The sequence below is a fragment of the Alligator mississippiensis genome, chromosome 2 (assembly GCF_030867095.1).
Source record: "Alligator mississippiensis isolate rAllMis1 chromosome 2, rAllMis1, whole genome shotgun sequence".
NCBI classification, from domain to species: Eukaryota; Metazoa; Chordata; order Crocodylia; family Alligatoridae; genus Alligator; species Alligator mississippiensis.
Genome location: NC_081825.1, coordinates 60,570,897 through 60,596,476, shown reverse-complemented (window position 1 = coordinate 60,596,476; position 25,580 = coordinate 60,570,897). Strand labels below are relative to the sequence as shown.

The 25,580-nt window shown below is 41.8% G+C and overlaps 1 protein-coding gene across 5 annotated transcripts in view; it reads left to right on the top strand.

Annotated features, from left to right (window-relative positions):
- The window catches only part of NMU (neuromedin U), a 49,481-nt gene extending 24,245 nt beyond the window's left edge, over positions 1-25,236 (top strand). The window contains exons 3-11 of one of the 5 annotated variants that reach the window (XM_059721756.1): positions 3,639-3,680; positions 3,779-3,838; positions 4,545-4,574; positions 4,679-4,729; positions 7,301-7,375; positions 16,217-16,279; positions 20,483-20,536; positions 23,879-23,918; positions 25,035-25,236. In XM_059721756.1, coding sequence (XP_059577739.1) covers positions 3,639-3,680; positions 3,779-3,838; positions 4,545-4,574; positions 4,679-4,729; positions 7,301-7,375; positions 16,217-16,279; positions 20,483-20,536; positions 23,879-23,914 — 411 coding nt within the window. In that variant the 3' untranslated portion in view covers positions 23,915-23,918; positions 25,035-25,236. The remainder of the gene's footprint in view (positions 1-3,638; positions 3,681-3,778; positions 3,839-4,544; positions 4,575-4,678; positions 4,730-7,300; positions 7,376-16,216; positions 16,280-20,482; positions 20,537-23,878; positions 23,919-25,034) is intronic. The other 4 variants (XM_059721757.1, XM_059721758.1, XM_059721759.1 and 1 more) reach the window with 4 other exon arrangements.
- The last annotated feature ends 344 nt before the right edge of the window (positions 25,237-25,580 follow it).

Genomic DNA, 25,580 nt, shown 5'->3' with positions numbered 1-25,580 from the left:
TTGTAGCACAGATCATCTCTGGTGAGTATCTCATAGGCTAGCTGCATACTGTTATGTATCCTTATATATACTCCTTTAAGATCCCAACCACAAGGCAGGATTTTAAGAGAAGTTGCCATCTTCTCTTGAAAGCTTGAGCCATGGAGGTTTATTTTTTGGCATTTCTCATTCTCAGCACTCATTTTTTTTACCCCAAATAAGGAACTACTGAATGATACAAATCAATCCTATCGATCCTATTGATCAGTCCTAACAAATGAAGCCATCCATGATCATAAGCAGAGAATAGACTGGAATGTTTCTGAAAAACTGGTCGTCTTTCCATTGACACCTCCAATTGTAAATACTTCTGACAAATTGGGATGGATCTATGTAGATTGCCCTTTCTATATTGACTTTAGGAAAGGAAGGAAATTATATTTTCAGATTTCTGAAAATCACCTTTTCCTTGTAAAGCACTCAAGCAAATATATTTTGCATGTCTTCTTTGTAATGTGTCCTTAGTAAGGAGTAATATATGGAGTTTTTCAGGTAGAATTATAAGAGCTATTTTGTTGGTTTTTTGCAAACTTATTCCTTGGGACACAATCTGTAAATAATAGAATGATTGCCAAAGGTATTTAGTGTCTGGACAAAGAACATAGGATACTTGAGGGGAGAAAAAATGACATACACTGAAGTTAGTTGTAATACACAAACATTTTAAAGGGAAGTTAAACCTATTAGTCCTATAGTTTTAAATCCTGATCCTCTGCTCTGGACTATTTTGTTCTTTCCTCTCTCTCTCTGTCTTTCTCAGGTATGTTTGATCTTTCTTTACTGAAAAAATAATTACTTTGGATTAATTTGGATGCTCCATACTTCCCTTTCCTCTCTCTCTCTCCTGGGTTAATACTGAATCTATCAATAGCTGTGTGTCCATTCCTATTATTTGTGTTCTATGTTATGGCACAATTAGTGACTCCCCCAAGAATGGGCTACTTTCTGAATTCAGCTTCCTTGGAGTGTACAGAATATGTTGCTCCTAGGCATTGTAAATCGTGTACTATCCACTTCAAAGCACTCCTGCAAGTAGTGAGCCTTTTCAGTTACCACTAAAATCACTGATGCCCCTGGGAATTGGGGGTGCACTTGGTGTCTTGCAGAAGTGGACCCAAAGAGGCACACCTCAGAAGAGTTCTCACAAGGTCTCATGATATATAAGTCCCCAAGGCACCTGGAATTCACTCTTCAGGGCACTAAATATGCCATTAAATATAGATACACAACTCTCTACATATGCAGTGATTTTATTTATATGTTTATAGAACTTCCAAACTAGGCCAGGAACATATGGAAATTCACAAGTCTGGCCCTATCAGCATTTAGATATGATTCAGAGAATGAAGGCGAGAGAAAGGATGAGACAGGAAGGGTGTAGAACACTGGTTCTTAACATTTTTAGACTCAAGATATCCCTCATAAGACTCGATGAACCCCTTGGAAAATGCCAGGTCTTCGTTTTCATTCTTTTTTTGACTAGAGAGAAATAATATAGCAATTCATCTGTTGTAAAGAACTCAGAAAGACCACAACAGGATCAAAATATTTTTTACACTGTGGATTCCTGTTTGAAATCTCTGGGTTTATCTTATGAATCACATTTGTACATCTAATAGTCCTAACTTTGCATGGCACACCACCTTGAAAAATTCTCAAGGCACCCCAGGGTGCCATGGCATCCTAGTTGAGAATCACTGGTATAGAATGATGATGATCAGATGGTTACTGAGATTAGGTATGCACACATCATGATTGTTCATTTAAAATCTCTTTAAATAAAAAGTATACTTACATAGAGGCTATATACAAACATTCAAAAAAACCCGAGGCAGAATCAGTCTAATCTACACAGGTTTCTCTAAACTGCATAGATTGGATTGGGAGCAAAGGAAACATATGTTTTCCCTCTGGTGGGAAGACGCAGGTAGATGCCTGCACTGGCTGAGGCCAGAAGGTTGGGGGCACTCCTGCACGTTTCTCAGTGTGCTGGAGATTACCAAGGACAGCTGAGCACAGCCAACCAGGGGCCATCCAAGACTGGCTGTAAGCACGTGCCCCCAACTCCCTGCTGTCAGCCACAGGGAGGGGGTGAGCCAGCATATAATCTCACCCCAGCTCTGCCTCCTTCCCTGCTCTGTCCACCTCCATGTCCAGTGGTTGGCTGCCAGTGGCAATGGAAGGAGTGGGAAGGGGGGACAGTGGAGGCCCCTACTGCATGGACCTGGTCTTCCAGACCCAGCTATGGGGAGCTGCATGGCAGGGGTTCTGTCCTGCCTTTCCCCTTCCCTCCGCCCCCACATACCACCTGCTTGACTGCCTGACAACTGTAGGCAGGAGTTGCAGCTTGAAGCTGTACAATTGTCTGCTGCACTGGGAACTGGGGGTGGGAGGTGGGGGAACGGAGCTCCCATCATGTGGACCTGGCCCCCCCCCAGACTGGCACCAGCAAGCTGGGTGGGGACACGTAGTGCAGAGCTCCGTTCCCTCATCCCCCTCTCCCAGTTCCTGACACGGTGGACAGTCACGTGGCTCTGAGCTGTGGCTCTTGCCTGCAGCTGTCAGGTGGTTGGGTGGGGGGGAGTGGGGTTCAGAGGCCTCATCACATGGCCCCCCCAAGCTGGGGAGGCTCAGGCAGGGGTCTCTGCTTTCCACCCCCCCCCCCCCCCACTGATGGCTGGTGGGGGGCAGGGCTGTGGAGAGAAGCTGTGCTTGCCAGGTGCAGTGAGGAAGGGGACAAACCCCCGCTGCACAGCCCCTCCCCTGCTATGCTGCCTGAAGGGGACTGGGGCAGGGGCAGGACCGCTCCTCCCCCTTTAGGGTGGCCATCACAGAGGACATTCCCGTTTTCTGCTACGCTGTCCTCTATTGATACAAAACCCAATGCTTTTATGTCCTCTATTTTTCTCTTCAAGAGAAAAATAGAGGACATAAAAGCATCCAGTTTGGTTTCAATAGAGGACAGAGGACAATCAGACTGTCCTCTATAATGGCCACGCTATCCCCCATCTGCTTGCATCTGGCCAACAGACGCAAGCAGAACACAAGGCTGGGGAGCAGAGGCTTTGCTGCCTCATCTCTGTGAAATCCCAGGGGCAGGGCTGGCCCAGCACTTGGCCAGAGTAGGTGAGTGCGGGCCGAACCTAAGTTGCCTGCTCTGCAAGGTGGGGGTTAACAGGAGAGCCGCAAAGGCTCCTGGGATGCCAGGGGACTGCGACCTAACTTGAGTTGGGAGATCTGGGACAAGAAGGTCAATAAGTCAGTCTAACCTAAGCCAGTTAAATCTTATACTACATCCATCCAGGTTTATCTTAGACTACCATTTTTCAGTAGGTCAGTGTGTTCTGAACTTTTGTTCTTTTACAGGTTTAGACCAGTTTCCAACCACCTAAATAGGAAAAAATGTAATGTTTACACCTGGCCAGAAAGAGAAAAAGAATATAACTGGTTTTTCCCATGCAGTACACTCAAAGTATAAACCAGTGGCCTGTTTTTGATAGCTTTGCAATACCTTTTGCTACATTGAACTGTTTGGAAAAAAAAATATTTTGTTCACTTCTAAGTCTTACTTTCTAAGAAAAACATCTAATTTTTTACAGATAGCTGAAGCATGTTCTTCTTACTTGTCCACAGATCCTCAGGTGAGCCCAGTCAGAGAGATGTTATTAATTTAATGTTGTTTTCTAAATGTGGTTAAATTCATAATCTGGTGTTTGAAATCATATTTCGTTTTTATTAGGTACCCAGTGCATTGGAGGAGCTTTGCTTTATTGTCATGGGATTTCTACAGAAACCACAGGTAATGCAGGGTAAAAATTGTTTTGTATTTCTGAAGCATGATTTTCATCATGCTAAAGCCTGAAACTTGACAGTAAATTCTGAGGATCCATGCAAACAGGACATCTTTGCCACAACCTTCAGCTCCATGCTCTGTGTAATTTTGGTTTTACTCAGGGCATGGGAAAATCTGTGTGCAGTGCTTTGTGGGCCTGATCCAAAGTCCTCTAAATTGAGCAGAAAGCCCCATTAGAAAAAAGCCTTCTGTTTGGGAAGTGATCTATGTTTCCACCAAGAATACACAGTTTATGGAACTATTGTACCTCTGCACAGGCCCCACCACAGAAATGAACCAGTTCCTTTGTTTAACTGAAAGGGGAGTCTCTTCCCTTCCCCCATGATTAGTAATTTATTCTTGTTAAAAGTGGGAGCTCAAACTCATTGTAATTATATTAATGTCAAAAGCAGTACAAATCTAGTTTTCTGAACAGCAGAAGAGAAAAAATAGCCAGTTAATGTGTGCTAAGGAGTGTGTTCAGTAACAGATAATCAGCATTTCTGCTGGAAAACATTCAGCTCTCCAGTTTATGAAAACAGGCATGATAACAAAATAAATATAATTATCAAAATGATACGATATTTGAAGTAAGGAACAAGATAATGATAATGTAACTGATCTGGACATGCTATACCAGTAATAACATCTCTCCCAATTATTGTTCCCACAGGGCTTGGATGAAAAAGACAATACTAAAAGGGTAAGATTTCCATATGTATTTTAAGAGGACACAAATTGTCAAAAAAAATATAACCCATTAACTTGTCTGGTAGTAAAACCCCACTTTTTAATTTTTTTGAACAGTTCTTATTTCATTATTCTAAGAGTCATGACTCAGGCAACTCAGACATCACGGTAAGTTGCACATACCCCTTTCTGAGTAACTGTGTGCCCATACTTAACACAGCATTCCTCCCTGAAGTAGCTTTGGTAGTCTGTCTAGTTGGAGAATGAATTCAGAATTTGGAGTTTGTTTTAAAATGTCTTTTTTTAAAAGAATGAACATAGTGAAATTAATATTGGGTATTAAATAAACAAAAAATATTTGTACTGTCAGTATTTAGGAGGAATGTCACAAGACACAGGCTTATCTCAGGAAAAACTTCAAATTTTGATCAATTCTTGTGTTTGGCTTTAATAAAAGCATACTTAATACAATTAACCTATTAAAATAAAAATGCCTGTGCCTAATCCTTAATGTGTACCAAATGGCCCTGAAGTTAGTGGATTTACGTTAACTTAAACCTACTGAAACCCTGGCCACAAACGTTCAAAATTATTAAATATATGTAATAAGCATTTGTTAGGCAAAGTCTGGTAAAATAATTTTGATTTTTTTATTTTTATGATGAATAGAAAATAGAAAAAATTGTCAGATTAAAAGTTTTTTAAAATTTTGTTTTGAGACTGATGTTAACAAATGTTAATTTATGCCTTTATCTGCAGAGCCTTTTGGGGAAAGGTGGCATATACATCTAATAAATAAATACATATCATAAAATAGTATAAAAATAAGAAGCATCTGGCTGGGGTCATATGACCCCAGCACTCTTTCCTGACTAGGCAGGGGGTCATACTCGATCTGTTGAGGTCCCTTCTGACCCTAGCATCAATGAATCTGTGAAAATCTCCTAATTTAATTAATGGACCACACTGTAGTAAACCACAAAGTTCATTCATAACATGGTTGTTTTTTATTCAGACATTTCACTTTGAAGGCTTATTCTGACATGACATTGTTGTCCATTATTGTCTTGTTCTATATGTTTCCCTTGGTAATACTTTGAATCTTTACTAGAACACATTTTCTAAACTTTCAGTGACATTTTATAGCTGCAGTCAATTTACTGGGGATATGGGGCTGCTTTGGATTTATTCATGACAATCAGTTTGATGTTAGTACTTTGATAGCTGTGGAACTTTAGCAAATCTTTAATTTTGAGGGATTTTTCTAACTGCATGAAGCACTATATGTTTAATAATAATTTTGTTTTACATCAATGAAAATATAAAAAGTGGCAACATGTAATTTTGCTTATTAAATATTCTGTAACTTTTGTAACAATAGTAATTTAAAAATTAGTTCAGTTTTTGTTGTGCTTCTTTGATTAAGAGTAATTAGTATATCAGAAACGCTCTATTCTTGTCTTATACATAAATGTAGTTTAGATACAAATATTGGTAATTATAATTTAAGACTTGCTTCCCACACTGGAGTCTCATTCCCTGAGGCCCTCTCTTGCAGTTGGCTGTATGTTGACAAGCTACTGTTCATTGCTACTGCTCAGTATTAAAGCAAGCAAGTGCTAAATGACTGCAGAGAGTACCAACTGTGCAGTCAGGAGTACGTGTAGATGTGCCCACAGAGTGGGTAGTATTTAGATGTGGAATAGGAAAGCTTTCCCACGACATTTTGCCTAGGGACAGGTTACACATAAACTGATTTAAGTGATCAGAAACTGGTTTAAACCTGTAACAGAACATAAGTTCAGTGCACATAAACCAGTTTCACGATGGCTGAGAACAGTTTGAGAAAAACCTGGTTGAATGTAGTATCAGACTTAACTGATTGAGCCCAAACCAGTTTATGGAACTTCTATTCCAGACCCCTTCCTGGTTTAAGTTAAACCAGAGTCCCCTAGCATCCCAGCATGCTCTGCAGCCTTTGCCTCAGGGGCCCATGCTGGCTGGCCTCTGGTCATGCTCTTGCCCCTGCCCTTGCCTGTGCAGCAGTGAGAAGGGAGTGCCAGGCAGACCCCAATTCAGGTTTGTGCTGGTGGCACAGGGAGGGGGGGAATTAAGCCCCCACCCTGGCCACACACTTGAGACTACTGCTGGGCCTGGCCACCCCTCCCCCCCCCCCAATTACAGCTTTCCTGCAGCTGAGGGCAGGCTCTATTGCCCCCCAGCTTCTGGCCTGAGCCACTGCAGGCATGTGCCTGCATTTCCTGAGTTAAAAGTGAATGTTTATTCACTTGCAAATTGTTTCAATCTAGGCAGGTTAGACTACCCTTCAGAAATTGAATCAATTCAGGCTCTGGCTTTTTAAATGTCTGTCCATAGCCTCTCTGTACAGTTCATTCGATTCAAAGTGCAGAGCTGGCTTTTTCACAGGCTGATCACAGTCAGAGCTGGGAGTTCTTTCCCAGAACATGATATGAACAGACACTTATCATGATAAAGTTTGGGGGTATATATTGCCCTTTATGTCATCTCTGTGGGAATTGCATTCATGGCAAAAACAAACATGCCAGCTTTTTCGGGTATTAATGCAGAGTATTCAGTGAAATAACCTTTCTCAATTAACATCTTCTGTCCTTTGTTCTGCATGCTCTGTCCATAAATCAGTATCGCTGCGAGAGACATTCTTTGCATCACAAGGCCAGGGTTTCATTGTTGCTCATGTATCTGTTCATGTCCTCTCAGTCGTCTGTCCTGCATCCCTTGCTGCAACTTGTTCCCCAACTCAGTGAGAGAAGACTGAAGAGAGACAAAATGGACGTATGTAACCTTAAACTATGCATGCTTGCATTTCCATACATTGTAATTTCATTAACTTTCTGAACATGTCCTGTCTAAATGTTCCCATTCATAGCATTTTTTCAAAAAGTGCAACATTGCATTAGTGCACTTTTTATTTAACATGGGAGTTTTTGTATGCTTTAAATTTGTTTTAATTAATGCAAAATATGCACATACCTGTTGATGTATAACACTTAAAAATGAAAACTAATATACTCTAAACTATAGAACAATGACAAAAGCTCTATCTATCTATCTATTACAATGTACAAATGAACTATTATATTTATATAATATTTATACTGTGTGTGTATACATATTCATTTGTACATTTTTTTAATCTTAAATGTAGTGTATTATATAGCATTGAATATGGGTTTATTTGTATTTTGGGCTAGGGATTTCTCTTTGTTTGCTTTTACCTAAACTGTGTATAAAAATACATAATGACTTATAACATCAAGAATTTTCTAATCATTACAGAGAAAATGATGCTTTAATTTAAGCCAGGAGTCAGAACATTCCCTCTTGACTTTTGATTGTTCTGATCAAAAGTTTTTTTTCTTTTCAAATTGTAGCATGATATATTCGAGAATGTCGGTTTTTTCTTGATTAAAAAATAGAAAAAGCCTACTGATTTGTGATTTTTAAAAATATGTAGCCCAAGACAAGTAGGGAAGCAAGTTATGACACAATAAGCTTGATTCTTCTTTTGCTTTGATCAGTTGAACTGAAAAGCAAGTGTTTTGAACTTAGTGAAGGTACAAATAGAAGAATAAAACATACAAAAGTAAGGGGAGAAGTCAGCTCTGAGCATTACCCTAAAATAAAATTCTTGGTACTATATTTGCTTGAATATAAAGTGACCCTGAAAAAATGACTCCCCCAGTAATTAGATGCTATATATGGAAAATTTGTAAATCTGTTATAATTTTCCAGGTATAGAATCTAATTTATTGAAGGTTTGCCTTGAATTTGTCCACTTCCCACTGCTACAGCAGGGAAAATAAAGCTGGTAAGGGGTCGGGCATCCCCTTTGCCCTCTGCCCCACAACTTCCTCCTCTTTTTCCCTTCACAGCCTCTTCCCGCCCCCCAATCCCCTACTGTCAGACCTTGCTCTCCCTGAGCACATGGAAATTAGGAGCAAATTTGAAAACACTGAAAAAAACCTTAAAATAAACAGACCTGTAGTTATTTGCATATAGGGTGCATCTACACATTGCCCTATGGTGACATAGTGACACGCTACATTGCTGTATGCATGCTACGGCAATGTAGAAATCATGTGGTTCAACACATGATCAGCAGCAACATCGCCATAGCGGCAACCCCGCCCCCGCCATTTTAGCAGGCTGCTATCGCAACAGAGCAGTGAAATCTGTGTGCCACGTGCATGGTGCAGTACAGGCTGTTACTGTGCTATGCTTTAGTACTTCCAAAAGCAAGTACTAAAGCATGGGTCCTTAGCAACGTTGGCATATGTTGATGTGTAGATGCGCCCATAGTACCCATAGACGTAGTTCATTCAGAATTAAGGGATTTCACTTTTTTTTAAACTGCTGCAAGTTTTAGCACAGGTACTCCATAAACATACTTTTAAGCAGCACTTTTGTACCTATTTATATATCGTACAACCTATGCATGATATTGATCCAAAACTCAAAGGCTTGTGATTTACCATATAGTTCATTGGGCTGGGCTCCAGGAGATACAACAGTGTTTCAAGCCATGGTGATGCCACAGCTCAGCACTGCTCACTATGTGTGTGTACTCCAGATACCCTGCTTCTCTGCCTCCCTCCCCCAATCATATGTGACAGGCTGAGAGAGGGGGCAACACAGGGATTCTGGGTGAACTGTTTGGGGTCGCATTTTGTGATGTTTACCAGGCATTTAAGGCTTGTGAAAAAACAGGAATCATTGGGAATGGGAAAGAAAGGCACAGATCAACTGTGGGAGTGAAGAGGAAGTAAAAATGTATGCAGTGTAGTGGCTCACCATGACTTGAAAAGGAGTTGGCACTGAGGGGGACTGTACACAATGGGTGCTACTGTATTTCTTGTTCAAATTAACTATCCTGATTAATAGATTAATCTATCTATTTGGTAAACTCTGATCAGTACTTTTACCCAGTGTGGGCTATGGCTTTTATAGTCTTGTTTGAGTTTGGCTGCATTTAACTGAATTCATAATTATCTTTCGTTATTGAGCATATGCTGCTTTTAGCAGTACTTTAATGTTAGATAATATATTTAATGAGGCTTTCTTGTATGTGAATGTAAGATGAGGGGCTTTTTTCCCCATGCTGATCATGGGGGAGGACTTGTTTTGTATTTAAGTAAATATGGTATTTTGTTTTCAGAACTGAAGGAAGGTTTTTTACCGTACTGAAAAGCTGTTAAAAAATCTAATAGCAAGAAAAGTGCTTTAAAATTATCTCAAATTAATAAGAACATACAGGGTTTTTAGTATTCCAAAAGATTCTACTCTCAACTTTTAATGAAACTGATGGAGCACCTTGCAGAATCAGGCCTTTATAAGGCTTGCGTATTACCGGACTTTGTATAAACTTTTGTGCATGTTGTAAAATTGATGTCCAATTGGACACATTTTTGTATATTTGTTACCCATTTCTAATCTTGAAAGCACTTAATACCAAGAGGACTCATCTCATTCCTTTTTATAAATACATCTTAGGCAATGTTTTCAGATGCTGTTTATGGAAAAAATTGTACTTTCTTGAATAAAGACAGTAATACCCTAAACCCAACTTGAAAGATGTTGGCATGCCAGGGGGCGGATAGCGGGGGAGTGCCAACGGGCCCGATCCTTGTTGTGACAGCACAGCTCTGGCCCTTTCTCTGCCATCCACCCTGAGGTGCTCATGCCAAACAGAATGCCTTCACATCCCATGCTGTGGCACAAGTGCTGGGGGTTGCCTACCCTTGTTTTATAGCAGGGGCAGGCAATTATTTGGGGTGAAGGGCCGCTTACTGAGTTTTGGCAAGCCATCGAGGGTCGCAGGACAGGCAGCCAGGGGCAGATAACTATTAATTTTCTAAATTTTTTAGGGGCCTCGCAGGCCAGACAGAATGGCCTGGCGGGTTGCACCTGGCCCACAGGCCGCATTTGCCCACCCCTGTTCTATAGCCTTTCTGCTTTTACAGTGGAACAGTTAGTACCCACAGAAATAGTTAGTATAGCTATTGTTAAGAGCAGTGTAGCAGACTGCATGTCTCAGGAGCTGCAGCCCAGCTGCAGGTGGTAAGGAAAGATTGCATGCTTGTCTAGGAGGACTGGAGCAGATGATGAGGATAACTGGCTGAGTAAGAGGTACCCAGGAAGAGGAGCTGGAGAAGAGAGAGGGAGAGAGAGAAGGCTATGAGGCAAAACTGCAGCATGGAGCCAAAGCACTCTCTACAGGTCCAGGAAAAGACTGCAGGGTGCCTTTGCAACTTTAGTTGCTGTCTTTGTTTGATGATTTATGAGTTACGTTGTGTCCTGAGGGGCAAGTTTGCCCCATGGAAATAAAGACTGTGCTGTGCAAACATACAACCCACTGCACGTGGTAGAGAACACAGCAGCTTAAAGCAAACTGCAGCATGGAGACAGGAGCCCTGCTGAAGGGGCTGGAGGTGCTGCAACAGCAGCAGTTCCAGAGGGAGCAGCTGCAGCAGTTAAAAAGGGATCAGCAGCAGTGCCTGCAGAAAGGGACAATAGAAGCCCTGGAGAGACGGCTGAATTCCCAGGAAGAGCATGAAGAAAAGCTCAGTGTGCTAGAGATGAAGCTGCTGGAAGCCACTGCTGAGAAAACACAACTCACAAAGAAATTCACATCCAGGGAAATCCTCAGGGAAGTAGGCCAGGCAGGGGAAGCAGGAACAAATAAAGGTTGTCAGGCCACTAACCGAGCTGAAGTGAGCCAGCTATGGTCAAGGTTCCAGGAAAAAGCAGACCTAGCTTCCTTGCAGGAAAATGAAGCCAGGGAACTAAAGGAGATAGCGGAACAACTGAAACCTGAAAGTGAGGATCTGTGAAAGAGGAATAGGCAAGCAATAAAAGTGTCAGCTACAGTTGAGAGAGCATTGGAGGAACAGCTATGTGCTGCTGACAGAGCAAGGGAAGGGACAGAGCAGCACAGGGAAGCAGACATTGCTTCCTGTTTTTCCGAGGTCACTGTCCCCTCCCAGCAGACCTACAATGAGGGGCCATGAGAATTTCAGGACAAGGTTCTGGAAGTGGTGAAGCAGCAGGTGAAGACTGAACTCTTGATTCAGCACTTAGATTACAACAGGCAAAAGAAGCTCAGAGCCTTTTACAAGCATAGCGTTAGCAATACTGAGCCACTGTCTGAGGCAGAAGGCATCCTTCAGGCACTGCAGGAGAGCTTGGAAAAGGGGGAGCAGGTGTGGAGAGCAAAACTAACAGTATCTGAAGAGGAGTTTCAAAGGTCCCAAGTCTAAGTACAATCTTCGAAAGCACAGCTAAAGGCGCACTTGGAGATGACCAGTCCTGAATGTCAGAGCTACCTGAAGGAAGTAGAGGCATTGAGTTAACTCTTCGCTGAATCCCAGGCACAGCTAGAGGTAGTGAAAACAGAACCCCAGCAGACCAAAGAGGTTCAGGAGTTGGACAGGCAATTGGACCTAGACCTTTGGGGTGTGGTGCAGAGATTGACCAGTTGAAGGGGAGACCAGGCTGTGCGGGCCGGGTCAAGCCCCAGGCCCTTTTTGTCGCTCTGCACGTGGGCTGTGGCCGGCAGCCCGGGCAGGCCGGTTCGGAGAGGGAGGTTGCCGAGCTAGAATTAGGCACAGATGCGTAACGGTTGATTTTAAGATTGTTTACTTACACCGAGATGGTCGCGGTGCAGGCTGAAAAACTTGCTTGAGTTACAGTTGCGGATAGAAAAGAAGAGAGGCGGACTAGAGTTCCTCCGGGAACACTCTTCTAGCCCATCCGGTTGGAGGCTCTAAACTGCGAGCCTGTCGGACCAACCGGAGAAAGTCCGTTCGGTAAAGAGCTCTGAATAGACTCGCTCACACGAAGTTTGCTAGGCTCCGTGGATCCGTCTCTTTGGCGCGCAGGGAAGGATATGTCTAGGATCGTACGGCGACGGGGAGAGGCTAGAGGCTGATCAGACCTCTGTTGCCTGCTTAGAATGCGTTGGGTCCGTGAGGATCCGCAGCGCTTAGAGATCTTCACACAGCGCAAAGTCTCCTTCTCCTGGTGTTCGTGGAGTCCTCCAACTAGGGCGGAAACCACACAAGCCTTTTATATGGCTAGCAGGCCAATCGCTAGCTGCCACGTATGAATAATTTAACGTAAACCAATAATGGGGCTCGAATTAGAATACAAATGGTGGGAACTCTTTGCAACGTGCATCACTGTGCTGCAACTTAGAAATGCACACTGCAAAGAAAGCTACAAATTGGCGGGAACTTCTTTTGCACCCGGGGTTCTTTGTTGCAGCAGAAAACTCCACCGTGCAAAGAAGCTGCAATTTGGCGGGAACAATTTAGCGGGGAGCAATTTAGCTGTGCCGAAGCACACAAAACAAAAACTCACAACTTGGGTTGTGACACGGGCAAGAAATGGAATGCCTCAATCTGAAGTTGTAGGAGCAACATGCTCGAGTCAACCAAAAAATAGAAGGACTGAGTTATGGACCTGGCAAAACTTACCACCCAGCATGAGGACTCTTGAGAGGAGACACTTGAGTTGTCAAAGCAGGTGGACAGATATGGAAAAGAAAGTTCCTTTGCTACACCACACTTATGGGAAAAGGTCGCAAGAAACCTAGAAGGTTTGGGCTAGTTACCCACAAACTGGGTCTAGCTACAGGAGTAGTGCTCCTGGAGGCAACCAAAGATGACACAGGTATTGTAGAAGCCCTAACTCTGGTGCAGCCTCAACGAGAAGGGCAGCCAGAAGAAGAGGGGACCATGATGGTGTCCACCACAGCTATGAATGGATAAGAGACTGAGACACCCAGAATGGGGGTTGTGAGGTTGGGACAGGGGAAGAAACCCCAAGGAAGACAATAAAGGTCCTGAAGGGAGAAATAGGTCAATTGGCCTGAGAACAAAGAGAGTCCAAACCCACATTAAAGAGCCAGGACTCATACCAAGGGAGAAGTGGAGCCCACCAGAAAGTGGACAGCCCAAACCCATGGATTCCAGATATGCCATTCAAAAAGGCATGGGGTGGTGGTCTTTAATGGTGGGGTTTATAGGCAATGGGTGTGTCATTACCCATGGACTAAAGCCAATTCATCTCCACTCTAGGGAGGAATTTCCCTAAGAGTGAGAGGAGGGATAGTGTCCCAGGATGGGGGCTGAGAGACTGTTTGAGGGGAAATTACCCTAAACAGAAAAAGAGAGAAGGGACCAAACCTTGCTGGGCACACACAGGGGTGGGGAAATTGCAGGGCACAGAAGAGGTCCTGCGGGTCACTATGGGAACCAGTAGGCCAGAGCAGGAATTTCTGCTGGAGTGGGCAGACAGAACACCCACCAGCAAATGAAAGTCAGAGGCGAGGATGGAGAAATCCCTGAGGACAACCAAGAAAAGAAGGTGAGCACGGAGAATGACCTGCCTTAGATGCTACCAGGACAGGGACTGACGCCAGATGAGAAGATGGTGAGAGCACCTGCAACAACAGCTGTGAGGAAAGATCTGAATATCATGCTCAGTGGTAAGCCAAATTGGAGGGCTGACAGGCTCAGGTCCACTATGTTGGGAAGCGATCTGTGTTTCGGGATAGGCCAAAGGAGACAAAAGCAAATGTCCCAAAGGGCAGGTAGTGTAAGGTACACTGAGATATGGAAGAACAAGAAGAGTAAAAGCAGAGGCATGGGAACAGTTAACGTTGAACATCCCACAGAAGCCACTTGAGCAATAGCAATGCTTAATGGACAGATATTAAGTAGCAGAGCCACGTATGAAAAAATGGATAGAGAGACAGCTCCTTACAAAGACTGCCAAACAGAGACCGATATGGTACCACAACCACCCTGAGACCTAAGGAACTTTTGGGGCAAGGCATGGAACTGCTGGGAAACCCATCACTGTCCTCTAGGAGAGGACAGACACAAGAATGGGGACCAGTTAATGGGGGGAGAAGGAAGACTACACTGGCTGTAATGGGTATAAGCTGGTTCTGAGCTAGATAAAGAGGAGCTCATGGGAATCACTAACCCTGAGGTTATGGGAATTGAAGGCTGGTAAGCCAAGACAGTGGTGTTGATGAGAAAACAAATGGGGCTGTTAAGTGCCCAAATGGCATATGATGTTTAGAGGGCATAAGACATGAGGCAGAAGCCCAAATATTTGAGAGGCAAGAAACTGCTTTGCCTGGGCCAGAGATGCTTGTTGGGGTTGGGGTGCAGTGCTGAGCGCAGCCTTGCCCTAGGCAGGGATGCCAGGGGGGCTAGGGAGAACTGAGACAAGCCTCACCCTGGACCAGGAATGCCAAGAGGGGTTGGGCAGAGCCAAGAGAGCTGGGCCCGAATCAGTGGGCCCTACTAATCCTCCTCAACCATAAGTTATAAGGGTTGGAAGAGTGTTTCCCTCTTGGGGGCAGGCTGCAAGTAGCAAAGGCAGCAGCCCCACTGCAGGCAGTAAGGAAGACTGACGCAGTTAATGAGGATAACTGGCTGAGTAACAAGAAGTTAAGGGCTCCCAGGGAGGGGAGCTAGAAGAGAGACAGAGAAGGCTGCGAGGCAGAGGCTTCCACACTGAGCCAGATCTGGGAAAAGATTTCCTGGTGTGACTTAACCCTTTATTGTTGCTGTCTTTGTTTGATGATTTATGAGTTATGTTTTGTCCTAAGGGGCAAGTTTTCCCCAAGGAAATAAAGTCAGTGATGTGCAAAAGGGCAACCTAAAACAAGCAGTTTTTGTGACTTGATATCAAGAATGTTTGACCCCTATCTGCTTTAGCTGCACTGCTATCACTTGTTTAGCTGCACCCTGCGGGTCAAGGGCTATAAGATAGTTACTATTTTTTCTAGTGTTGACAAGACCTAGCAGTTAGTGAACTGTCCTGTCAGTCATTGAACAGTCCTGCTTGAGACAATAGACCTCCACACCACAGAGCCCTTCACTGTGCCTTTAAAGGACAATTTATCCTTGTGATACAAGGTAGTCTTGCCTGAAGATTCACTTGTTTTAGGTGTTTTTTCCAGTCTTTTCCCTGTGGGAGATTCCACTTTCCATTGGTAAGCAATCTTATTTTAATTATTCTGGTTTAACTTTGTTTCAGTTCTGGTGTGGGATTGATTATAAGTAGGTTATAATTGACCTGACAAAGGGTATTTATACCCAAAAGCTTGCAAATAACATTTTGTCTAACTATTTGAGTTGGTCTAATAAAAGAATTCAGATAAAGAGCCTTGTCTGCCTGTGTCCTTAGACCAACACAGCTACAACCTATACCCCTATAATTAGGTTATGCATTTAATTTTGTTTTATATTCTTATCTGTAGTTATGGGTATAAGCAGTTAAGTGCTTGAGCATCTTAACAATGGACTTGATAGACAAGCGAGACTAAAACATACAAAGATGTCTGAAACTGAGAATGAGATTATCTTTATTTGATATACTTGCCCGTCTCTGCACTAGTTACTTATGCTATACAATAAGTATTCTTCCTGAAGGGAAGGTAGGGGAGTAACACATGTCTACTGCTTTACTTGTGTTGGCTTATTTTATCACTCTCTGTGAAAGGACTATGTGGCAACATGATTACGTTGGCAGTTAGAAGGCAGTTACACAAACTGTAAAAACTGAACAAAATGTTTTCTTTCTTTTTCATCCCAGGTGCAAACAGAGACCTTACCCTCCCCAGAGAATTTTATGACCCTTCCCCAGATCCATAACAAGGTAGTGCCACTTAAAAACATTACTTTAAAAGTAAAGCATTCCCATAGGCAAAAACACACAACCTGAAAAATTTGCTACATTGATTTAATAAATTAAATTTGACAAAAATATCATGGCATGCATATATGCTTAGTGGCACTGGACATCTGGATATACCTTACTCAGCCAGCAACAGGGAACAGGGTTAGCCCTTGTGATCATGGATATAGTACAATACAGTTAAGAAATATGAGCCAAATTACAGAGGTTGTACTTAAGTTTTATTCAAATAAACTTCTCATTGATTTCAATGGGAGTTTCACTTGATTAACAGACAAATAAAAAGATTCTTCTATCATTTTCCAAAAATGAATTCCGTGGAATTTGTGACACAATAAGGGACTACTCTGCATGAAGGTGTCAGAATTTGGCCTTTAACATTAGAATCTGTAATAATTTTTCCACAGAATTTTGTTAAAGTTTTGCATTGTAAAGTTTGAAGCTATATGTACAGTTCACTTGGTTAAGCATTGCAAATTTTCAGCATTGAGACAAACCTGATTACCTAAGGATGATAGAAATATGGCTGAGGAGTGCACTTTATAGTATAAATTCTTATAGCAGTGATGAGAATGTGAAAAAAACCTCCATTCTTCTGGATGCCAAGAATGCAGGGCATGGCAGAAAAACAAATCTCTATTATAGCACTACATGGAAACATGTATCTTGTGTAAAACCATTCCCTTGGTTTCTTGCTGTGAACATTAATTATCTTGTTAAACATATACATTACGCTTTCAGGAAGCATAAATACCAAAGATATTTGAGAAATTACCTGTCGTTTAAAGTTCAGCCTTTTTTCCACAAGAATCTCTTTTAGATGCTTTCATTTTTTCCCTTTTTTGCTTCCGTCGTAGGTGTGTTAATGTAGTGATATTTCATTGAAGATCTTCCGTACTGTTCTTACAACCTCAGCTTATAGAATTAGTATTTTAATATTTTTTTCTGTAACAGGTAAGACCTCTCTAACTTGATCTCCTTTCTTTAGTAAGTAGTTGATCAAATAATTAAGAAAAAGCTTGACTGAACAATCCATCATCTAATATATTATTACTTATGCAAACATTCCCTGACTCTCCTATTTCATTTGTGTGCCATGTAGCTGCAGTTTTTGGCACTTAAGGCATGTACACACATCCCTGGAACTTGATCCACAATTGCATGGCTTACTTAAAGCTTCATGATTGCAGATTAGATCTCCACTTGTACACATTTTTGCTGGTGCTGAGAACTATTCTGACAATGTGCTCTAAATAAGTTGGGGTGGAGGGAGGTATGGGTGGGGTTGAGGGTTGTAGTGGGTTCACAGTGGGGTTTGGCAGATCCAGGAGTGGACTGGTGATATGAGGGGGAAGGATCTGGCAGGTCTATGGGGGGTGGGGGGGTGGGAAGAGGGTTGGTAGGTCCTTAGGGGGAGCTGGTTGGGGGAGGGGGCTGTCCATCCATGGGTGGGGGGGATGGAGGGCTAAATATAGCATAGTCAAGGTGGTGACAGGGAAGGAAAAGCACAGCCCCAGGGCTGGGGGTGAGTGGCTGGGCTTTCCTAGTACCAGGGCTGATCTTTGAATGTACACACACATTCAGTTACTTTGAGCGTGGGTTAATCCAATATATATAGCGCAGCTTCTCAGGTGAACTAAGGTTGGGTTGGCCATTTTTTGTCTGATCTGAACTCTCCAACCGTATGTATGGTTCAGCACTTAGATTGACCTAACCCTAGTTTGGTCGATCTAAGTGTAATATCTGCACGTACTTTTATTCACAGTTCGCAGTTCAGCTCTTTTTCACAAGCCCATGTGCACCTACTGAGTGTGCTCAGTAGAGGTACAATCTATTTGGGCACTTGCCTAGTCACCCAATAACCTAGTGGTTTGGACGTTTGCCTAGGCAACAGGAAACTAGGAGAACGAAAGGGGCATACTGTCTGCTGCATATACACCTTCTGCCTCTGGCCTTGATCACACACGAAGAGGGGAAAGATGGTTATGTAGAGGAGGAAAGCAAACTCCTGTATACAACCTACCCTCTGCTTAGCCCAGCATCAACTTTACTATGGTTTTACTTCCTTTTTGGGTCATATTTGGTTTGGGAGAATATAGGCCAAAGATGGGATCTGCAAGACTGTTCTGATTTTTAAAAAGGAAATATTTCAAGGACATCCACCTACAAGGCAGACAGATGAAAGGGATCCAGTGGGAGATTTTTTAGAGCAGCTGGAGATGGGTAAGATAGGCAAGTTGTTTGAATTGCTCCAGCCCCTGAAAGCTTTGGAGTTTTGTGCAGATGCAGAAAGACTTTGACTCAGTGTTCTCTTAATGCCATATACTTAATATGAACTTGAGTAGTGTAACTGTTAATTCCTCCTCAAAGGTAGTGTCAGATTATCAACAGAGGATTTGAGCATGTTAGATGTTAATTCTATAAAATAAACTTTTTCATGTCAATTGTTCTCTTAATTCATTTTATATTATGTTTCTTTGTTTCCTTGTTTTGACATGGATATTTATTGCATTTCTATGTATTTATTTTACCCTTTTCCCTTGTTTGATAATTTTTTCCCCTTTGATTACATTATAATGTGTGTGTTCCTACAGGACATCAGCAAATAATATATAATGACAGATATTGGCCATCTAGAGAACCTTCTTTACACACTCTTTTCTTAGCCTTTTTAAATGGACTAAGTAAGCTAAGTAGACTAATACAGATGATGTGTCAAATATAGTTAATTCTAGAAAGAGGCATATGAAAGAGGGAACATGAAACAGACAGTCTCTATAAATCAAAGCCAGCAGCCAAATAATATCTCCTGTAAACTCAGAACAAGGTTCTAACATGCTCTATAAGACTCAAGAATTATGTGAATTTGAAGCCTTATCACCTTTTGTGAGCTTCCTGGGATCTAGGGAGTCCTATGATAGGAAATGTTTGGGTGTACCTTGCTATCATACACTTCAAACAGTAATAGGGTATAACAAATGCTTTTGTACCAGAGAATTTTGTGATTATAATCTATGTGATACATTGATGTAGGAACAGTTGTTGATCATGAAATACCAATAACTGTGAAAGAGTTCATGATAAATAGATAAATCTAAATCTGAGGTTGTTATAGGAAGCATGACATTTAAACTATCTTGTCTTTAAAGTGATTTGATTATGGTCTCCAGCAGGTACTCTTTAATCAAATATTTGTTTTCAACAAAGACAGTAAAAATACTGGATTCAATTCTACAGGTTATCTGTGAATGGAACTCTTTGTGAAGTTGTTGGTAGTTCCATGCGTGGAAAGTTTTCAGGACTGGACCTTTTACATTACGCACGGCTCCTTCTTACTGTGTGGTTAATTAGATTGTAGATTCTCAATGTTGTGTGAACAAGTTCAATGGAGTTATGACCATCTTTCTTTTTCTTATAGCTAAATGAAGCAGATAGTCCCCAAAATGTTGATGACATATGGAGTCACAGTTTGGAATAGTTTGAGAGCCATTGTACTGGATGGAATTGTATTTTTACTAGGCTTTGGAATAATTTTGGACTATATAAATAGCATCATTATACTCTTACATATTGCTTTGTCCAATATTCCAACTTTCTGTGCCAGAATCCAAGTGCCTCCTTTTGTAAGTTTACAAATTCTACCTCCTTTTGTCCTTCTACAATGAATAGAGATAGAAGCTCCATCATACAAAAATTCTCAGGATGTTTCCTGGTACAGTTACAAATATGAGAGATGCAACTTGGAATGTCAAGGTCAAATTCTGCTCATCCATCTTGGTATATTTCTAAAGCAACTACGACTGAGTCAAAAGTAGAAACAGAATTTGTCCTTCATTTATTTATTTCTTGTGACCAAGTTATTTAGCCTTCAGAATTTATTCCTGAAAATGAGTTCCCCTGTGTTAAGAGAAAAATAAGACATAAACCATGCCTAGTAAGGGATCCAGTGGTATATAATGAGTCACTAGGTTTCTATATGTAATAGAGAAGACCAATTGCTAGAAAACCTCCCCTTTCTTCCTTAATACAGAAATGAAATTAACACAAAGTAGTGTGAAATTTTTTTATTTTCTTTATGAGTTCTGGATATTACTTATATTTCAGTTTTATTTTTTAATTCAGCTATTCAAGTATGTGTAATTTGAAATATATTCTTCTTTCCAGGAGGAATATCAAGGGCCTGGAGCGATTCAGAGTAGAGGCTACTTTATTTTCAGGGTATGACTGTTTGTTTTTTTAATTTTCAAACGCAGCTTTATTACATTGCAAAAAGTACTGTACTTGGTATTAGTAAGTATATGCTAATGGAACGTGTTTCAGGAGCAAGGACTTATTATAGCTGAGGTTCTATCAGCATTCCTATCCACCTATCATCTTCAGAAATGCTTCTTTCAATTTCCATTGAACTCAATAAGTGAAATCTACCAGGCAGAGAACCTGTGTTTGTAAAGTGATTAGTGCAACTGTTGTATTGACATGATTTGAATTATGGGGGAGCTAAAGGAGTTAAGCCCCACATAAGAGACAAAATCTCCCCTGTAAGATCTGAAAATCATAACCTGAAGGGGGTCTCTGATTTTATTAGGGCGTCATGATGGGCAGCCCTTTTTTTTTTTGCAGGCCTCCTCAAGAGTCAAAGTGTAATTCAAACCCTGCAAATTGGAATTGCTAGGTGCTACTGCAGTATAAATATTGAACAAAATAATAGGCAGAGTGTGTACTGAGGACTTCTCAAATATAGCTAGCAATGTTTGTAAATATTTAACCTGGAGTCAGTGTCAGTATCTTGACATGGGAAAATTGCCCTCAAGAAAACAACTAAAAGGTTTGATTTACCAAATGAAAAAAGAAATCATCGCAAAATTTCCTACCAATAATACAGTAAAATATTTTTTCATGCAATGTTACTGTTTATTCTGAATAGATGTAATACCATGCTATTTCTTAATAAGCTATTGATTATCAGATATAAAGTCCTTGAACTGAGTAGGATTTAGAACCCATGATAGACGGACATAAATTATGCTTGTCTATCTTACAGACTTTGTTCAAAATTGCATTTCCATATTATACATAATAAATGCAGTGATATGCTTTGTTCTAGTAATTTATATATTCACCAGCCTCACTACTTGATTTTTCTACTTTTGTCACACTTTGTTTTGTTAATCACACTTCTGTAAAGTGGTTGTAAAAACAATCTCATCGGAATGCCCGTTTTCCATACATAACTCATGCTGTTGAGTTTTTATTGTTCTTTTTTAGCACAAAGGATTAAGCTAAAGATAATTAGATGTAACATTTTAATATTGACTTTCCTAGTTTTTGTCAACTTCTTAACATTTTCTTTCTAGTTAAATAGAAAACTCTCTGGCAGAGGGGGTGCGTATTTTGGATATTTGTTTCTCATGCATGAAACTTCAAGTTTGAGCATTATCTTAATAGGCTAAATTCAGAGCAATAATAGAGTTTTGGAGAGGAAGAATCAAACCTAGAATTTCTCAAAAGTTTTCTATTCAGCATGAATGTTGGTACTCTGGCTTCCATTCTTTATTTTCCCTTTTCAGTCTGTTCCTCTCTAATTTTCCTCCATGTTTCTTTTTCTTCATTTGTGCTTCCCATTCTTTCTCACCTTCTTTTTTATGTTCTTTTTCCTTCCCTGCTTCCTCTTCTCTCCAATTTTTGGATGGTCCCTAAATCCTTTAATCTCTTTGTAGATAATGTAGTTTATACTACTTTAAACAGTACAGTTCATTTTTTAAACAGTACATTTGAACTCTTATAAACAAATCGAATACTCTACAAAGTAATGTTTGGCATTGCAATTAATTTTAGACATCATATACACATAATTCCAGTCAACATACCTTCAGTTCTACCCTCTTGAACCTTTGATCAAACTCCATGCCAGTCCATAAGCTCCTGTCCTTAATATCCAAAAAAAAAATCCCATGAGAAAACAGGTGAATCTTGTGCAGTGTCTTAAAGCCACTAAATTGAAACTCTAAAGGACAAGGTAGTGATTTGACTTCCAAGCCAACAGTGTCTCATGATAATGCCTTACTGCCAGACCAGGGGTGAGCAAAATATGGCCCACAGGCTGGATCCAACCTGCCAAGGGATTTTATCCAGCTTGCAGCAGGTCCCTTGGCTGTACCTGGTCCAGACACAGGGGGCAGTCTGGGCCATGGCGCATACTTCCAGTCCTGCCACACCTGGGCATGCAGCAGGGCTGGGGCAGCGCGGCCAGACTCGCTTCCTGGCAGCCCTGGCAATGGCAGCTCCTTCCAGCTACCGCCACCGCCAGCCCCATCCCCAGCCTGTCTATCCCATACCCACCACTGGGGGTGGGACCCACACAGGCAGGGTGCATGGCTGGGTGGATGGGATGGGGCCACAGGCAGGCAGGGAGCAGTGTCTGGGAACAGTTCAGGCAGAAGGGGCCAGGATCATGGGTAACAATGCAAGGCCAGGGCCTGCACAGCCACAATCTGCAGTCTGCACATCCCTGTGACAGGTGCTGTTTCTGCAGGCAAAGCCATGCAGGGAGTGGATCATGGCTTTGCCTTGTGTCCCAGCCCTGCACTGTTACCACCTAAAGATTTCAGACCTGGTCCCACTCCCAGACACTGCTCCCTGCTTACATGCCTATGGCCCTATCCCATCTCCCTGGCTGCGAGCCCTGCCCACAGGGGTCCTAGCTGGTCTCCATGGAGACCCTGGGATCACAGGGCAGTGAAAGTGCAGGGCCTAAGTCCAGAGCCGAGCAGTGATTCGCTCCCTACATGCCTCTGCCTGTGGAACTGGTACCCATTGCAGGGGCGTGCAGGGAGCAGACCGTGGCTCTGCCCTAGGCTCTGATCCCACCCTGTCATGGCCCCATGATCCCAGCCCTACCTCCTGGGCCCGTTCCCAGACTGTGCCTCCTGCTTGCCCATGGCCCTGTCCCAGCTGCCCAGCAGAACATGGAGCAGAGCCCCTTAGGGAGTTTTGGTAAACTATATGGCTGGGGGTGGAAGCGGGTAACCTGGCCTGCGACAGCTCACCAAAACTCCCTAACTGGCCCTCGGGCCCAAATAATTGTCCATCCCTGTCCTAGACCCTTTCAATTAATTGTGGATTTTCTACTCAAGTCCTAGGACCTGAGTGTTTTCTAATACATGAGCTCAAAGGTTGGGTGTGCTCCCTGATGTATAAAAGTTGAGCTATTCAGGGTTTTAAAGGGTCAAAGCCAACAACACCTTGAGAGGCATGTTTAGTCCTTGTAGAAGAGATGCCTTCATCTTCTTCCCCTTGATGATGTATGCAGGACTTGGCACAATGCAGCCTGTAATACTTATCAGTAGTAATTTTGCTGCATAGTTGATTTTCAGAAATGGACAAACATTGTCCAATACTTTAACAAAGATATCTTAATTTTAACTGAGCAGTTATCTGGTAAAATATATGGGACAAATCAAGGAATCTAAAATGCAGTAGGTATTGGATTATCTGGGGCATTACTTAAACACCAGTCTGTTTTATAGTGTTAATTTCTTATCAGATATTGTTATTTTCTAGCCACGCAATGGAAGGAGATCAGCAGGTTTCCGCTAAAAAGGTATATATTTCATATTTTTAATGAAGACCTATATTCAAATCCTGTTCCTTTTTATAGTGAAACCAAGATACGTATTTGAAAAAAGTATCCATTAATTTGGGATGCTGAGATTTTTGAATAGCCAACTTGAGATATCTATAACCTGTTTTGGGATCAGGGTCAGAGCTGTTGGTACGTGCCCATCAACTTGAAGGCAATGGGTGCTGCAGATGCTGAGCACCTGTAAGAATTACTGTATTTTCACGCATATACCCTGCTGGGCATATGCGATTTTACAAAAAAAACAGATGGGTGCGGGCTATACGGGGGTGCGGGCTATGAACAGACTTTTTTTCAAAAGGGGGCCGCTGCGGGGGCTGGGGCAGGCTGGGTTGCGCCGCCACTGCCACGGGGGCTGGGGCCAGGGCAGGCTGCGCCACCTCCCTGCTGGGCCTGGGCTGCACTGCTGCTGCTGCCATGGGGGCCAGGCTGGGGCCGGGGCGGGCTGCGCCGCCTCCCCGCTGGGCCCAGGCTGCACCACTGCTGCCGCGGGGGCCAGGGCAGGCCAGGCTACGCCGCCTTCCTGTGTATACGCCGCCATGGGGAATACATGGGTGCGGTGTATACACGGACTAATTTACAAAAATAAAATTTTCCGTGGGTTATATGTGGATGCGGCTTATATCTGTGGATGGGCTATATGCGTGAAAATACGGTAAGCCAAAGGCATTTCAAGCAGTTAAAAAGTTGGCACATAAAAATTTCTAGTTTATCACTAGTAATAAATACATTTCTAGCGTGTGAACCAGGAAGTGTATAGCTTAATGTTGGATCGGAAGGTCAATTTGGTAAAGATGTTAGAAAAAATTGTGATCTTTACAAGTTTGATCCAGAAATCATTAAAAGACTTCTGTACACAGGTAGAATTCACACTGAAATTAAGGATTTGAGGACTGAACCACAAATGATCCAGCTCATGAGAAAAAATCTTGGGAAAGTACATACTACATTTTCTTTGCCCCTGTTGTGAAATGATGTTTTTTTAGTGTTTTTTTTAAAGCTGTTACATTATAGACATTTAGCATGGCATAACAGAAGTATATCAACAACTAACGTTTTGCATTTTTTTTCTTTCAGAATTTTTGATTCCTGACCTAGAATCACTGCTGTGGGAACACAGAGTATATGGACAAAATGGATTTCCCCACAAAAATTACTCTTTACTATTTGTACAATTCTCAAAAATCACTAGAATGTAAATGTTCCAAAATGTAGATTTGGTTAAGATTGCAAATGCTTCTTTAATTTCTTGACTGCATTAAAAGCATCTTAAAATTAATGATTTGTTTCTAGTGTTGTTTTGTTTTATATATTTTATATATATATATATATATATATATATATATATATATATATATATATATATGCACTAAGTAGAGAGTTGATTTTAATGAAGAATTCTCTATTTTACATAATACATTTGAATGTTTAGATTATTTAGTACTGATAGAAAATACAACTTAAATTATTTTGTAATATAATATGCTATACCTAATCTATTAGTTTCTGTGCAGATTTATACCAACAATATAGGCTTATATTTGTACATTTTATTCTTTATATATGTTGATACTTTGAGTAATTCCATTTTAACTGAAGGTCTTATACCTTTTAATATCTGTC